This window comes from Exophiala aquamarina (genome assembly GCF_000709125.1).
Source record: "Exophiala aquamarina CBS 119918 chromosome Unknown aczIA-supercont1.4, whole genome shotgun sequence".
NCBI lineage: Eukaryota > Fungi > Ascomycota > Eurotiomycetes > Chaetothyriales > Herpotrichiellaceae > Exophiala > Exophiala aquamarina.
Genome location: NW_013550584.1, coordinates 129,271 through 142,798, shown reverse-complemented (window position 1 = coordinate 142,798; position 13,528 = coordinate 129,271). Strand labels below are relative to the sequence as shown.

Genomic DNA, 13,528 nt, shown 5'->3' with positions numbered 1-13,528 from the left:
TTATTCATACACTGCTGAGGTGTCGATTAGGCTAATTTATCACTGCAACCAAAAGGCATTCTCAGGGGAGGGGAGGGGGAGGGGGAATGGCAATATCACTCCGTTGTGATGATCTCTCAATATTGCGGTTGCTGCACATTTAGCACTGCTTCCCTGGCAGAACTCCTTAGCTGCTCATCAATTTCAATGCCGGTCCAGAGAACCGCTTGCGCAAACCCTTGTCCGATCATAGCCTCAATCCCGCCAATGACCTGCCAACCGGCCTGAGTCGCTAGCGCTGTTATCTCAGTGTGAGGTGATGGATGGTAGCACATCTCTAGAAGTGCACCCTTCTCCCCTCTATCCAAGAAGTTCGATAAAATGGCTCGGGCTGTTTTCTCGTTTTCAGTTCGTGGAGGGAAATCCGGTACAGCACTCACTACAGCGATAGGAGGCTGCAGTGCTTCCGCCTGTGCTGTCGAAGATACGTATGTCAAATCGTCAGCAACACCTTGGGCGCGACATTCTTGCAACACGGCCTCCACTTCCGCAGCGTCTCGATTGATGATATAAATTGGAGAGCAACCCATGAACTTTTGTAGTGCATATATGGCAGCCCTACATGTTCCACCTCCACCAACGACAAGTCCTGGTTTCCCTTCGTACGGCGCGCCAACAACATTGTTTGCAAAGGCGTCACGAATGCCAAGGCAATCGGTATTTGTTCCACAGCATATTCTCGAACCGTCGGGAGCTGTCTTGAAGAATATTGTGTTGACAGCCCCAATCACCTTGCCTTCTTCGGTAAGCTCGTCCAGCAGAGGGATGACTGCAACCTTGAAAGGCATTGTCACACCACTACCCATACATTTTGGATCCTTCTTGAGATATGATAAGAAGTCTTCCAGGTCTTTCGTCTCGAACAGTAATTGAGCCCATTTCTTTCCATATGAAGAATATATTGAGTGGTGTAACAAAGGCGATCTGGAGTGACCTATGGGATACCCACAGAGGTAAGCTACTCTCTCGAAAGAAGATGTGTCTGGTGGTTGGAATTCTGACATGATGAATTCATAGATTAAGGCTGAGATGTCGTTCTCTTCGCAATGCGTGTGATACTGTTAAGTCTCAATGAAGCCTTCTCGATAGACGTTCACACTGGTATCTCACTTATGGTTGATTACTTGCGAGCCTCGGAGTCACGGACGTAATGCTGGTGGCCTTCTAAGATATCTCAGTATCAGTATGCCGACACTTGCTATGTTATCGTGGTTTTCTCTTTATCCAACGGCTCACAAAACTCCATCAATGCTTGCAATCTCTTGCGCAGCTCGTTTCCGATGCAAGATTTCAGTTTCACTCTTCCGAGACCTTCTCCTCAATCCCCGCCAGCTGACCTCCACAACCTATTCCTCCATCTGCCACCCACAAATTCAGCGGCAAAGATCTTTCCCGCCGCCACACTGCCGGGGTAAGATTCAATTATCCACAAACCTTAAACCTCGGATTGGTTTTCGAATCTAGCCACGTCTCCGCCGAACTAGAAAAATTGATAGCCGCTCATTGCAATCTCCATTGGCCCAGAGCACTCCATGAAGGTCATTGCCCTCTTGTGGGGGAAAGGGATTTTCCCGTGGGAGACTTCCTCTTCGTATCCGACACACAATCCCAGTTTGCTTTCCATTCTTCTAGATCATTAGGCATTTGAGTTCCTCCCCGCTCGATCAGTACATATATCGGTGCACATCACCCTCTTCCCCAGAGAAATTCTTTTCTCCAGAGCGCAACACTTTCTTCAACTTATCTCATATTCACTCCACCTGTCTCATAGTCTCCCACCCTCAATCAATCAAGATGGGTCTCCTCACCTTGGTCGAAGACCGACCGACTCCCAAGTCAGTCTACAACTGGCGAGTTTACTTCTCCGCAGCTGTTGCCGGATCTGCAGCAATTATGATTGGCTATGATAGTGCATTCATTGGCGGCACTCTTGCTCTTCCAGCTTTCAAGGAAGAGTTCGACTTCGCTTCCCTCTCAACAACGAAAGTCAACCTCCTCACGGCTAACATCGTGAGCTGCTATCAGGCAGGCGCCTTTTTCGGGGCTTTCTTTGCATATGCCGCTGGTCATTACCTGGGGCGGCGCCTTGGACTGATGTTTGCGGCCGGGGTTTTCACCCTCGGAGCTGGCCTAATGTTAGGTGCAAATGGCGATCGAGGACTTGGCCTTATCTACGGAGGCAGAGTGCTGGCGGGGCTAGGGGTAGGAATGGCTTCTAATCTCTCCCCAATTTTTTGTGCAGAAATCGCTCCCCCTGCCATCCGTGGACGGCTGGTTGGTCTCTACGAGGTGAGTCAAAGCAGAAACCCAACTGAAAGTGCGACGAGTTAACAGTGCAAACAGATGGCGTGGCAAATTGGAGGTCTAGTGGGATTCTGGATCAACTACGGTGTTGCAGAGACGATGGCACCTTCTCACCGCCAATGGATCATCCCCTTTGCCCTTCAGCTTGTTCCAGCAGGTCTCCTGTTCGCAGGTGCCTTTGTGATCAAGGAGTCACCTCGCTGGCTCTTCTCCAAGGGACGTCGCGAAGAGGGACTTAAGAACCTCTGCTGGCTGCGTCAACTGCCTGCAGAGCATATTTATATGCAAGAAGAAGTCTTTGCCATTGACAATGCAATCGAAGATCAACGTGCCACGGTTGGTCTTGGATTCTGGCAACCATTCCGCGCTGTCATCAACGACCGAAAAACCACTTATCGATTCCTTCTTGGTGGCTCTCTCTTCCTTTGGCAGAATGCCACTGGTATCAATGCTATAAACTACTACTCTCCGACCGTGTTCAAGTAAGAAACCCTTCCCAGCAAAGCTGCACATATAAACAAGCGCTAACAATGGACATCAGATCTATTGGTATCACCGGCACCAATACCTCACTTTTGACAACCGGTATTTTTGGCGTCATCAAGACCGTCATCACGATAATCTGGCTCTTGTTCCTTATTGACAAGCTCGGCCGTCGCTTCCTCCTCATCTGGGGTGCCATTGCTGGCTCCCTCTGCATGTGGTATATCGGCGGATACATCGCGGTCGCCAAACCCGCCAACAATCCCACTGGAAGCCTTTCATCTGGTGGTGTCTCTGCAATGGTTTTCTTCTATCTATGGACGGCTACGTACACGCCGTCATGGAACGGGACTCCCTGGGTTTTAAACTCCGAGATGTTCAGTCAGAATGTTCGAACGCTGGCACAGGCGTTCGCCGCTGCTAACAACTGGTTTTGGAACTTTATCATTGCACGATTTACACCTCAAATGTTCGCAACAATGGGCTACGGCGTGTACTTCTTCTTCGCTTCGCTCATGCTTTGCGCCGCTGTCTTTGTGTTCTTCCTCGTTCCTGAGACGAAGGGTGTTCCTCTCGAAGCTATGGATCGCCTTTTCAGCAAAGAATACCCCGCCCGCCACGCTCACAAGCAAGTCCTTGCCACTCTCCGCATTGAGGAACAAGATTTCCGTCGTCATAGCATGGATTATACCGAGAAGGCTAATATCGCTGTTCAGGGTGACCATCACGTGGAGAAGGTGTAATTGGAAAGAAGTGGCATAAATTGAGTGAGAATTGAGCACAAACGGCTCAAATCTGATGATTTTTGTTTATATATCATGACGCGCAAGACTGAGCATTCAACATATTGTACCATTGGGGTTACAGGGTCGTAAGGATGCATAGTATATATTGTCTATTCAGAGAAATATACCATTCCAGAAAGCAAACTCAGCCCATAATTCTTAAATTTTGTAGCTCAGCCTCGCCAATCTCAGCTCACTATCGGAAAACTATGCAGACAACTCGTTTCATATCCTTATAGCCTTGCAAACCTCAGCTCGCTTTCATAAAATAATGTAAGCAAACTCTCTTCATATTTGAAGACATACTAAACTTATCTCACTTTTAGCGAATAGCGTAGACGCCTCACTTCTACGAGATATCGTGGACAACATAACTCACATTCTCAACTAATTCTAGGTCATTCACCTCACTTTGCCGAAAAGAATGCTAACCGCTCGAAAAAAGTGTGATGTGATTGCTTGGAATTTGCCTCACATTTTCGAGGTGATATCAAACGGATCGAATGCCGTACCAAGAACAAGTATGTCACAAGCTTGCAGCAAACTAAAACGTCTGAATCTCCTATGCGACAAGTACCCAAAAGATGTCGTGCCTTAGCCATGGACATAGTTTCCAAAGAAAGAGAAGCTCGGGGTACGAGCCTGGCCACGAGGGCACCTACTTAGCCGTAATAAATGCGCAGCCCAAAACAGTCGCGCCCATCTAGTATGCAACCTCGTCATTCCTTCCGCCCCAAAAAGACATAGTGATTACTTTTTCGTGTATTTTCCTTTGGTGATCTGATCCACTCCCGTGGTGGATCCATTCCATCTGACCCAGAACTAAATTATTTTAGCATGGTAACGTGGCGGGAAATTCTTTACCCAGCAGAGCTATTCATGCATACAGGAGGCGATGCTGGAGTCTGACCCGAGTGTCAGATAGGCTCGCAGCTCAGCTAATCAACAGAATTTCCCTATCTATCGTTTCCGTCGTCGTCACCTTCCACCCATCATTTAAAACGGTAAGCATTAAAAACATGCTCTAACTAACTCTGGCAGCAGCGGCGCCGGTGGCAGCATCCTCATCCCTCCAGCGCCCAGCCCAGAACTCCAGCGCGGCGGTATATCCATAGACGCCGAGGCCCATGACAACGCCGATGGCCTTGTCACTCAAAAAGCTCTGGTGGCGGAACTCCTCGCGCGCGTGGACATTGCTGATGTGGACCTCGACGAAGGGCATCGACGTCGCCAGCAGGGCGTCCCGGATCGCGACGCTCGTGTGCGTGTAGGCGGCTGGGTTGATTATTACTGCTGTTCGTCCTTTTTTGGTGCTTGGTGATTGTTGGGGGGTAGATGAGGAGGTGGAGGAAGTCGTGCTATTTAAACTTGAGGTCGCCGGCGTGAAATGGGAATGCAAAAAGTCGACGATCGCGCCCTCGTGGTTGGATTGGAACGGCACAACGGTGATGTTGAGCTTCGAGCCACGCTCGACGATGGAGGACGTGAGTTGTGCCAGCGTCGTGCTACCGTAGATGGACGGTTCACGCAGCCCTAACAGATTCAGGTTGGGTCCGTTGATGAGCAGGATCTTGTCCACGGGCTCTGCTGTTGACGTTGATTCTGTATTTGTCGACATCTTGAAGATATCGATGTTGTCTGAGTTTTACAACTTTGATCAAGCTGTTTGGATTCTGTGTCCGAGCAGTAAGCCACGACCGTCAGTTCGACTTTTGTAAAGTAGTTCTTTGCTGGTCCGATGCGCGTGTGTTGTATGTGCAGCATATAGAATAGTAGCCGATGCGCTCACCGTTGCATTTACGGGCTAGCAATTACTCAGGAAGTTGTATATGGGGCAAAGTGAGAACATAGGGAGAATGAAGGCGAAATTGCGTGTGCCCTCCCGCATCCGATATGCTTCGGAAGGGTACTAAAGGTGTGTTGATGAAAGTGTTTTCCAGGACTCCGGCCATTGATCGCCAATTGAGAATCCCGAGTGGTTGACAAGCAGTCCACATTGGTTAGTGTCAATTACGACTTCTTGATCATGTTGATACCAAGAGTATCAGTCCTCCCCCGTCTTTGTCAGCTTTGCGTCACCAACCTCCACCGTCTCATGGGCCAGATGGTTGGGTACTCAGTAGGGAGATGCTGATCGAGGGCTTTTCTCAGTCCCGAACAAAGGCGCGAAAGCATATTGGAGTCAGATGCATCAGAATAGAGAGCATTGATTCAGACGTTAGCCCAGCCTTGTACACCTAAAGGATTATAATGTCAGACGGCCTTTCTGGCTTGCCTGTACCAAGTTATAAACTTGGAGCCTGTTTTCGTAAGACGAGAATGTCAACTAGTAGGACTGGAACAAGCGGGATCGGACGGTTCAACAAGTGTTCTTCATGATCAACAGGCCAAGACGATATTGCAAGGGTCGCAACTGCGGGGCAGAGGCCCGTAGAGATACGAAAGGATAAATTGAGACTAGCCGTGTCAACAGTGACGTCCAAATAGGACAACGCTCAGCGCGGGCACTAATGATGGAGCTATGAATGCTTGGACCCTGCAACAGAAGAATAGAAACACTTTAGTTGGAAAGCGGCAGACGCACAGCAGATCTCATCGGATGAATTCTTGTCCGAAGACAAAGGATCCTTGGGAGGGCGATCGGCGACCAAGCCGCGGATACCCGGCAGACCCGTCGACATGCCACACATCAAGTCAATCGAGGCAAAATCGGCCACGAAGAGACTTTGTAGCAAGCAACGGCCTTCTGCAGAGACAGAAGACCCCGGGCCTACCTCGTGACAATGCCCGATGTCAAGCATAATGAGATACCGGAAGCCGAATTGAACGAGATATACAAATTCGCCATACAGCTTGGTAAAGATGCCGGAGTAATATTGCTCGAGAGTCTGCAGAAGCGGCGCCGAGATAGTCCAGACCAAGAAAACCAAGAAGCAGTCGACGAATTGGTCATGGAAGAGAAGTTGAATGCGGTAGATATTGTAACCAAAACCGACAATGGTATGTTTGCAAGTCTCAAATTTGTTTACCAAGTAACATTTGGTGCCCAACGGCCAAGGCTAATTTGGAATGTCCCTCGAAAACAGAAGTCGAGGAGTTTATACACACGTCGATTCAAAAGCGGTATCCCTCGCACGCTTTTATCGGAGAAGAAACTTACTCTAAGGGTTCATCGAAAGAATACCTCGTCCAGAACGAACCGACATGGGTTGTTGACCCGCTCGACGGGACGGTGAATTTCACACACTCATTCGTCATGTTCTGCGTGAGTATTGCATTGGTGGTTAATCAGAAACCTGTCATTGGAGTCATATACGCACCGCTTCTCAATCAATTATTCTCTGCCCGTAAAGGGGAAGGAGCGTGGTTGAATGAGACGACGAAATTGCCCCTCCTGGGAAGTGTGGGTGTTGGCCCCATCCCGAAAAATGCACCGTCGAAATGTGTCTTTTCGTGTGAATGGGGCAAGGACCGGAGAGATACGCCGGATGGAAATCTGCATCGGAAAGTGGACAGCTTCCTGAACATGGCGGCAGAGGTGGGAGGCCGTGCTGGCAAAGGAGGAATGGTTCATGGCGTTAGGAGTCTTGGGAGTGCCACTATGGATCTTGCATACACGGCGATGGGGGCTTTTGATATCTGGTGGGAGGGCGGTTGTTGGGAGTGGGATGTAGCTGCAGGGATCTGCCTGTTGCAGGAAGCTGGTGGTTTGATCACGACAGCCAATCCTCCCGAAGACATTCAAGCTACGAAAATTGAGGATGCCAATCTGGGCGGCAGGCTTTATCTTGCAATCAGACCTGCAAGTGATACTGCTGAGGAGACAGGAAGACAGGGTCAAGAGAGATTGGTAAGAGAAGTATGGCGAAGAGTTCGCACATTGGATTACACTAGACCCGGAGTCTAGCCCCAAGTGCCCATCAATGATCTATCTGGGTATATTTGCAAATATTTCAATAGTCTTTGCCAAAAATTTCATAATCGTGCAGCTGAAGCTGCGTATTGTGCTTCAGCATCAGTCTCATGAAAACCGGAGTCGGGTCGGGAGATATCTGAGCCTGCAGCCTGTGACTCCCACCCCATATGTTGTGACAATTTGTTCCACGCTATCTGGGCGCGTCTAGCGTGTTCTTCTGGCACTTCAGGTTGAGGCTGGTTTGCAGTTCGAGAGAAGAGCTCAAATGAGATGTGACCAGTGTAGCCAATGTCACAAATTGCCTCAAGGATTTCTACTGCTGGTAGATACCCCGACTTTTCGAACGGGAAAAGTCTTGCATTTCGTGACCAGGACATACGAGTAGGCTGTTGAGGGTGATAGAATTCGTGGTCAGCCAGCAGTGGACTATCAAGTCTTTCGCCATCGCAAACTTCGACGTAGAAGACTTTGTTCAAAGCGATGGGTAAATCAGACCGCAGTTTAGCTATCGACCTTTGCATATCGCCATCAGCATTTGGAGTTCGTCCGGATGGAGATGCAGGATCAGCAAATACTCTCCCAGCCAGGTTGAACGTGTCGATGCAAGTTCCAAAATTAGGTCTATCGACCTCGAGGACAATCGACCAAGCGTTGTCCCAGGTGTCAACATATGTGCCCCATGATAATGCCTCATAGGCAAATCTTGTTTGGGGGTTTGTCTTCAGCCCAATATCTGCAACTTGTTGTAGGTCGGCCACGATCTTAGCTCGATCTCCTGTGCATTGGCTAGCAGGAAGAAACGATGAAGGAATTTGGATCAGATCTGTTTCTAGACGTTGCGCTATTCTGATCCAAAAGTGTAGCTTGGTGATTGCATCATCGTGTGATTTCTGGTCAAAGCGACCTTCGTAATGCATAAATGGTTGCAGACATAAGATCTCCAAATTATGTCCCTGGCAAAGTTCATGGATATAATCTGCTGCAGCCAGCTGTTGCTCTTGGATGGCTGTTGAACATTGGAACGAGGTACCGGCGGAAGAGGCAGGGTGGGAGGTCGGCAAGGACCTGGCAACTGCTTCGAGGTCTTCGTAGAATAGTTCTATTGATTCGAATCCGTACTGCGCACACATATCAAGCTTGTGTTCCAAGCTATGGTGCCAGGCACGACCCAGGGACTGGGACGCGATGGTTGGGATGAATCTTGAGGCCATTTTCTGTGTTCTGTTCGATCCAGTAGTAGTGCAAAGAAACGAACAGTGTTGTGGCGGTACGTCTGAGGAAGAAAGAAGGACTAGAGTACTCGAGATTATCTCAACAATTAAAACGTAGATACGTTTCGAAAGCCTGTCGCGGAAAGAGAACTCTGAAAGATATAAAGCATTCTCAAAAGGGAAATCCACAATCAAAAGCCGATTCTAGTGTGTGCCTTCGATTGCTTGACCTACCTTTGTCTCGAATTTATCTCGGCCTGGGGCCTCGTGAACCAAACTCCAGTCGTTGGACCATGGTTTAGCCGCCAGCGTACGACGCAACACTGACGTTCTAGAAGCCCCTCTAGACGTGATGTCAAATGCTGATCACCGATAAATAAGGTTCGGATGGTCGTCTGAAGTTACATTTGCCGAGCGGAAAAGAACTTTCCCGATAACACGACAGGCGGAGTAACGCTGAAATCGGCGTTTGCGCCGTCGGGTTCATCCCGATGTCAGATCGACACATGCTCTCTTCATTCCGTGCTTCTTACACGTGCGAGAACGGTTTGTTTGAGGGGATGTGAGTCCCACATATTGGGTTTCTGTATCATATCACTAGTCTGGTCACTAGTGGCCCCTTCAATTAATGACGAGGCTGTGTGCTGCGTCCAGCAAGGCTGAGGGCGGCTGATGTACGGTGGAGTCTAGAAAGTCAATGCGTAACATATCTTGTTCAATGCTTCGCAGAATAAGACTTGGCAAAATTTAACCTAGATGCGCGAGCTGTCGAGGTTCAGCACAAAGATTTGCATCAACTATCAGTGCCATCGCGCCCGAGCGGTCATCCTTGCTTCTCCCGCTTGGTCGAGAAGCACATCAGCACCAAGTCTCCCTTCCTTGCACAGCCATTCGACGGGAATTACAAGCCACGAAACCTAAGACCACTCGTCGAACGGGCACAGTTCCTCTCCATACCAGCTCCAGCAGCTAGCTACCTTCCCATCCGGCCTCCCTTCGCTCAAAATGCCTCCTAAAGGCGCCTCGACCGCAGTCAAGCCGATTCGACTACAGTCAGTTTCACATCTTAGGATTAAACATCCCGATCAACAACAGCCAAACCCTTGCCTGGGCCCAATGACCGCCATGTTGAGTATGTGACACTGCATCGTCAATCCCTGTGGATGTGTAGGAAGGGAACGCATTTATCCATGTTCGACGCCTGAGGAATCACATTTGCTAACGGAGTGTTTTCTACTTCACAGACTGCTGGGCCGCAGCTGGCGCAGCGGGTGGATGTCAAGGCCTGGAAAAGGCCCTGCGTGACTGTATGGACGCACCCGTATGTCCTCTCCTTCCATCTGAAGGGATTCACATCCCTCGAATTTACCTTGCTCTTGAGCTCCCTCTCTATGACTCGCAGCGCCAGACTTTGCTAATCTCGGTTTCTGCATCCAATAGAAAGCCCCTCCAAAACCCAAGTCCACAATCAACTACCATCTTGCCCGGCTATACCCTAAGATTTCAGGACCAAAGAAGCGATCTGGCAGTATCGGATGATTTTGAAACCTGCCACAGCAATCTAAGCAGTGGTGTGAGCCCTCCCAGCGCCGTCCGACGACGACCCCTTCGATGTTGCCATATCAAAAGGGATTCGGACATCAGAGGAACCAACCTTGCCCTATCGGGTTTCTCGACCAGCAATGGAATGGATGGAACTTTGTCTCAAATTCGTACGTAATCGGCTTGAATCTATTCCGAACGAGTGCATTGGCATGCTCTTCATCTTCACCCTCTCGACTTGGGTAGGCATCTCTAGAGAAGATCCGATGGACCACAAGACAGGCTTTTGGAGGCACAAACAAGAATGCACCACAATCCGCCCTCGAGTGATCCGATTTATGGCCCTGCGTGAAACTAAAGCTGTCCTCTTAAGAACAACGGCGGATACAGCAGCAGGGCTTGTCCCACGCGAAGAACAAAGCAACCAAGCGACCAAGTGGCATTATCCCCATTAGGTGCCCCTGTCTAAATACTTCCTAGATGGTAAAGAGCGGACTAAAGAGATTTTCTACGAATTGTGTTATTAGGAGGGAGGAACAGCGACACTCCGTAAGCCAGCGACGGCATTCTAGCGGGCCTTCATCGTCCGCTCAATCTATCCATACCATAAATTGTAAATGAACGACCGAGTGTTCCATGCGATCGTCCCTACTTTTCAAATTCAAAACTGTCCTTAATAAGCAGCAGTGCAAAGATCGACGGAGCATACAGTGCCACGCGAGGAAGTGCTGCTTTACTTCCCAAGAGAACAGCTTGGACATCCCCAGTATCGAACGACCATCACTCCCTTTCGACATATACATCGAGAAGACACCTTGAGGAAAACACGTTACACGGGTGAGACCTTCACACACTGGGTCTGCCTAGTTCACCAAAGGATTTCGAAGGATCGTGGCGGAATCCGAGCGATGGTGAGGAGTACAGCCGCAGTCCAAGTCTCGTCATTTAGGCTAACTCAGGCATATCTTAGTTGGCATATCTTAGTTCACTTCGTTGTTACTTGAATGGATGTCCTACACACCTGACTTATCAAGGAAGCGACTTGGTGAGGCACCGTTAGCGGTTCGGATCATAACACGATTCAACATTTCCCAAGTCTTCGTGAATGGAGTGTTATCCTTGAATGAAGCAGTAATCGCAATCATTTCAAGACATCTCTTAGAGCTCATAATTCTAATGACTACAGCTAAATATCAGTAATCATGTGAATATCGTTAGAATCCATCCTTCCCGTCCACGCTACCACCCACGGGGCCGCCCTTCCCAAACATTATCCTCAGATCGCTGACAATGTTTTCAGGGCACTCCCAAGCTGCGAAATGCCCACCCTTTGTGTATTCGCTCTCAAAAACGACAGGACCCAACATCAGGTTCCAGAGCTTAGGCAGCAAAATCAAGTCTTTGGCGAACCGTGCGATACCCATGGGCACATCCACATATTTCTGTGAGTCCACAAATGCACCTGGGCTACTGTGCTCAATAGCGTAGTAGGCATCGCCTGGGGAGGTCGGGCCCGCTGTTGAGAGGTAGTGTTTGCTCACCCAGGCCAGGATCTCTTCGTCCGTCCAGTCCTAGTTGTCGGTCCAGTCGTGCAGCTTCTCATAGAGCCAAGCCAGCAGCCCGACAGGGCTATCTGTCAGACTGTAGCCGATGGTCTGGGGTCTCGTAGAAAGCTGTTGATAGTAGCTGTTCCCATCTTTGAAGAAGTTTGCTGTCTGCCCGAGTCCTGCTTTTTCAACATCGCTTAAAGGGGTGGCTTGGGTTTTGGCGTAGGCTTCTGGGTGGCACTCTGCGGTCGGCTCGGATGGCACGGCCGAGTTGGTATGGTAGTCTTTGCAGTGATTCGGTCCATGCTTTGAAGCGATACTTCGGGCCACCAGACAGCCCAGATCGCCTGCTTGGACAACTACACGATGGTCAGCAACGTCGAGCCCATCCAGAGAGGGCATAAATATCCACCATATTGCCCATATCCCAACGCCAACATTAACTTGTGATATCCTTCCGCATGTTGCTCGATGTGGAACGCTTTCTATCCTGACATGAGTTGACTAGACACATCGCTCGAAAGGGGTTAACGCTCACTTTTTTACTGGCGGAAGATAACCCAAAGTCAATCAAGCTAGGCGCTACAACGTGGAAGGAAGGAATTGAGTCTCCGCCACTGACTAGCATGGGCGGAATCTTCGTCACTTCGATGAAGCTACCGGGCCAACCATGCAGGAAGAGCAAAGGCATAGCTCCTGCAACATTGCTTTGCTGATGGACGAAATGGACTTGGTAGCTACCGAAACCATCTATCCCGATATCGGTAGTGTACTATGGGAACTTATTCAGCCTCCCTTCAATTTTCCGCCAGTCGAATCCGTCCTGCCAATAGGCAATCAGTCGCTTGATGTCGGCCAGAGGCGCTCCTCGGGACCACAGTTCATCGGAATCCAGGTCTGAAATTTCGTCTGGGAAAGGTGTCAACGCAAGCTTTTGGTGTAGGCGCTGAAGCCTCTCCTCAGAGATACTAATTTTGAACGGTGTAATAGAGCACATCATATGTGTGTGGGCTATATGAGGACAGGATAGGGAGAGTGGTGCAATGTTAAGAGTCTCAAACTGAGCTCATCGACCGTATAATGCAAGTAGAATTGCTAATGCTTAGATTCCTTTTTCCACTGGATTCTCTCCTTATGCTTTTATAGAAAAGAAATCTGATCGTATCATCCACCTTAACCACTCACTCTCCACATATGTGAAGGTAGTACTGGCTGCATGGCGAGGCTGCACTAAGACTTCTGGGGTCCGGGCTGTGCAATGCTCATTGGCTCTAGCGTAAGTATGGGATTTGTGTTGGCGCTAATGATTCTAGCGCGTGCTTAACTCACCTAAAACGTAACGCGCTAAAGGTATGGATACTAGTCGACTCCTACTATTTTAGGGTTGAAAGTCGGACTACCTAGACTACTCTCCCGGCGGCGCTGTCCACAGAGTCTCGTTAAGGCTTAGATATTAAAACACCTTAATAATAATTCCATCAATGTCTTCGTAGATTGGCAAAGATATTACACTTGGGTGAAGAGTATTTCTTGGACGAGATCTAGGTAGAGACGAACATCCATTACTCACCTTGAAGTACAAGAGGCGTTATCTGGCCACACCAACCAGGGATTGAGCCTGGGGTGTTCAGCAGGGTTGAGTGCCTAAGTCTTAGCGGAACAAAATACGTTCCACGCTCACAAGGCGCATGCAATTGGCCA

At 49.2% G+C, this 13,528-nt stretch overlaps 7 protein-coding genes across 7 annotated transcripts; 3 read left to right on the top strand and 4 right to left on the bottom strand.

Annotated features, from left to right (window-relative positions):
* Positions 1-116: 116 nt before the first annotated feature.
* Positions 117-1,043, bottom strand: A1O9_05198 (uncharacterized protein; the record flags this gene model as incomplete). The annotated part of the gene is made up of 1 exon (XM_013404417.1): positions 117-1,043. One exon carries the CDS (start codon positions 1,041-1,043, stop codon positions 117-119), a length of 927 nt encoding a protein of 308 aa, XP_013259871.1.
* Positions 1,044-1,833: 790 nt separating this feature from the next.
* On the top strand, positions 1,834-3,569 carry A1O9_05197 (quinate permease; the record flags this gene model as incomplete). Its single annotated transcript, XM_013404416.1, has 3 exons — positions 1,834-2,328; positions 2,383-2,825; positions 2,885-3,569. The coding sequence occupies 3 exons, from the start codon at positions 1,834-1,836 to the stop codon at positions 3,567-3,569; spliced, it is 1,623 nt and encodes a 540-aa protein (XP_013259870.1).
* Positions 3,570-4,635: 1,066 nt separating this feature from the next.
* On the bottom strand, positions 4,636-5,229 carry A1O9_05196 (dehydroquinase class II; the record flags this gene model as incomplete). The annotated part of the gene is made up of 1 exon (XM_013404415.1): positions 4,636-5,229. One exon carries the CDS (start codon positions 5,227-5,229, stop codon positions 4,636-4,638), a length of 594 nt encoding a protein of 197 aa, XP_013259869.1.
* Positions 5,230-6,394: 1,165 nt separating this feature from the next.
* Positions 6,395-7,518, top strand: A1O9_05195 (protein qutG; the record flags this gene model as incomplete). The annotated part of the gene is made up of 2 exons (XM_013404414.1): positions 6,395-6,611; positions 6,698-7,518. 2 exons carry the CDS (start codon positions 6,395-6,397, stop codon positions 7,516-7,518), a joined length of 1,038 nt encoding a protein of 345 aa, XP_013259868.1.
* Positions 7,519-7,586: 68 nt separating this feature from the next.
* Positions 7,587-8,738, bottom strand: A1O9_05194 (uncharacterized protein; the record flags this gene model as incomplete). The annotated part of the gene is made up of 1 exon (XM_013404413.1): positions 7,587-8,738. The coding sequence occupies one exon, from the start codon at positions 8,736-8,738 to the stop codon at positions 7,587-7,589; it is 1,152 nt and encodes a 383-aa protein (XP_013259867.1).
* A 1,005-nt stretch (positions 8,739-9,743) lies between these two features.
* On the top strand, positions 9,744-10,137 carry A1O9_05193 (uncharacterized protein; the record flags this gene model as incomplete). The annotated part of the gene is made up of 2 exons (XM_013404412.1): positions 9,744-9,870; positions 9,983-10,137. Coding segments are annotated over 2 exons (282 nt in total), but the record flags the coding sequence as incomplete, so codon positions are not given.
* Positions 10,138-11,851: 1,714 nt separating this feature from the next.
* Positions 11,852-12,827, bottom strand: A1O9_05192 (uncharacterized protein; the record flags this gene model as incomplete). Its single annotated transcript, XM_013404411.1, has 2 exons — positions 11,852-12,317; positions 12,610-12,827. 2 exons carry the CDS (start codon positions 12,825-12,827, stop codon positions 11,852-11,854), a joined length of 684 nt encoding a protein of 227 aa, XP_013259865.1.
* Positions 12,828-13,528: the final 701 nt, after the last annotated feature.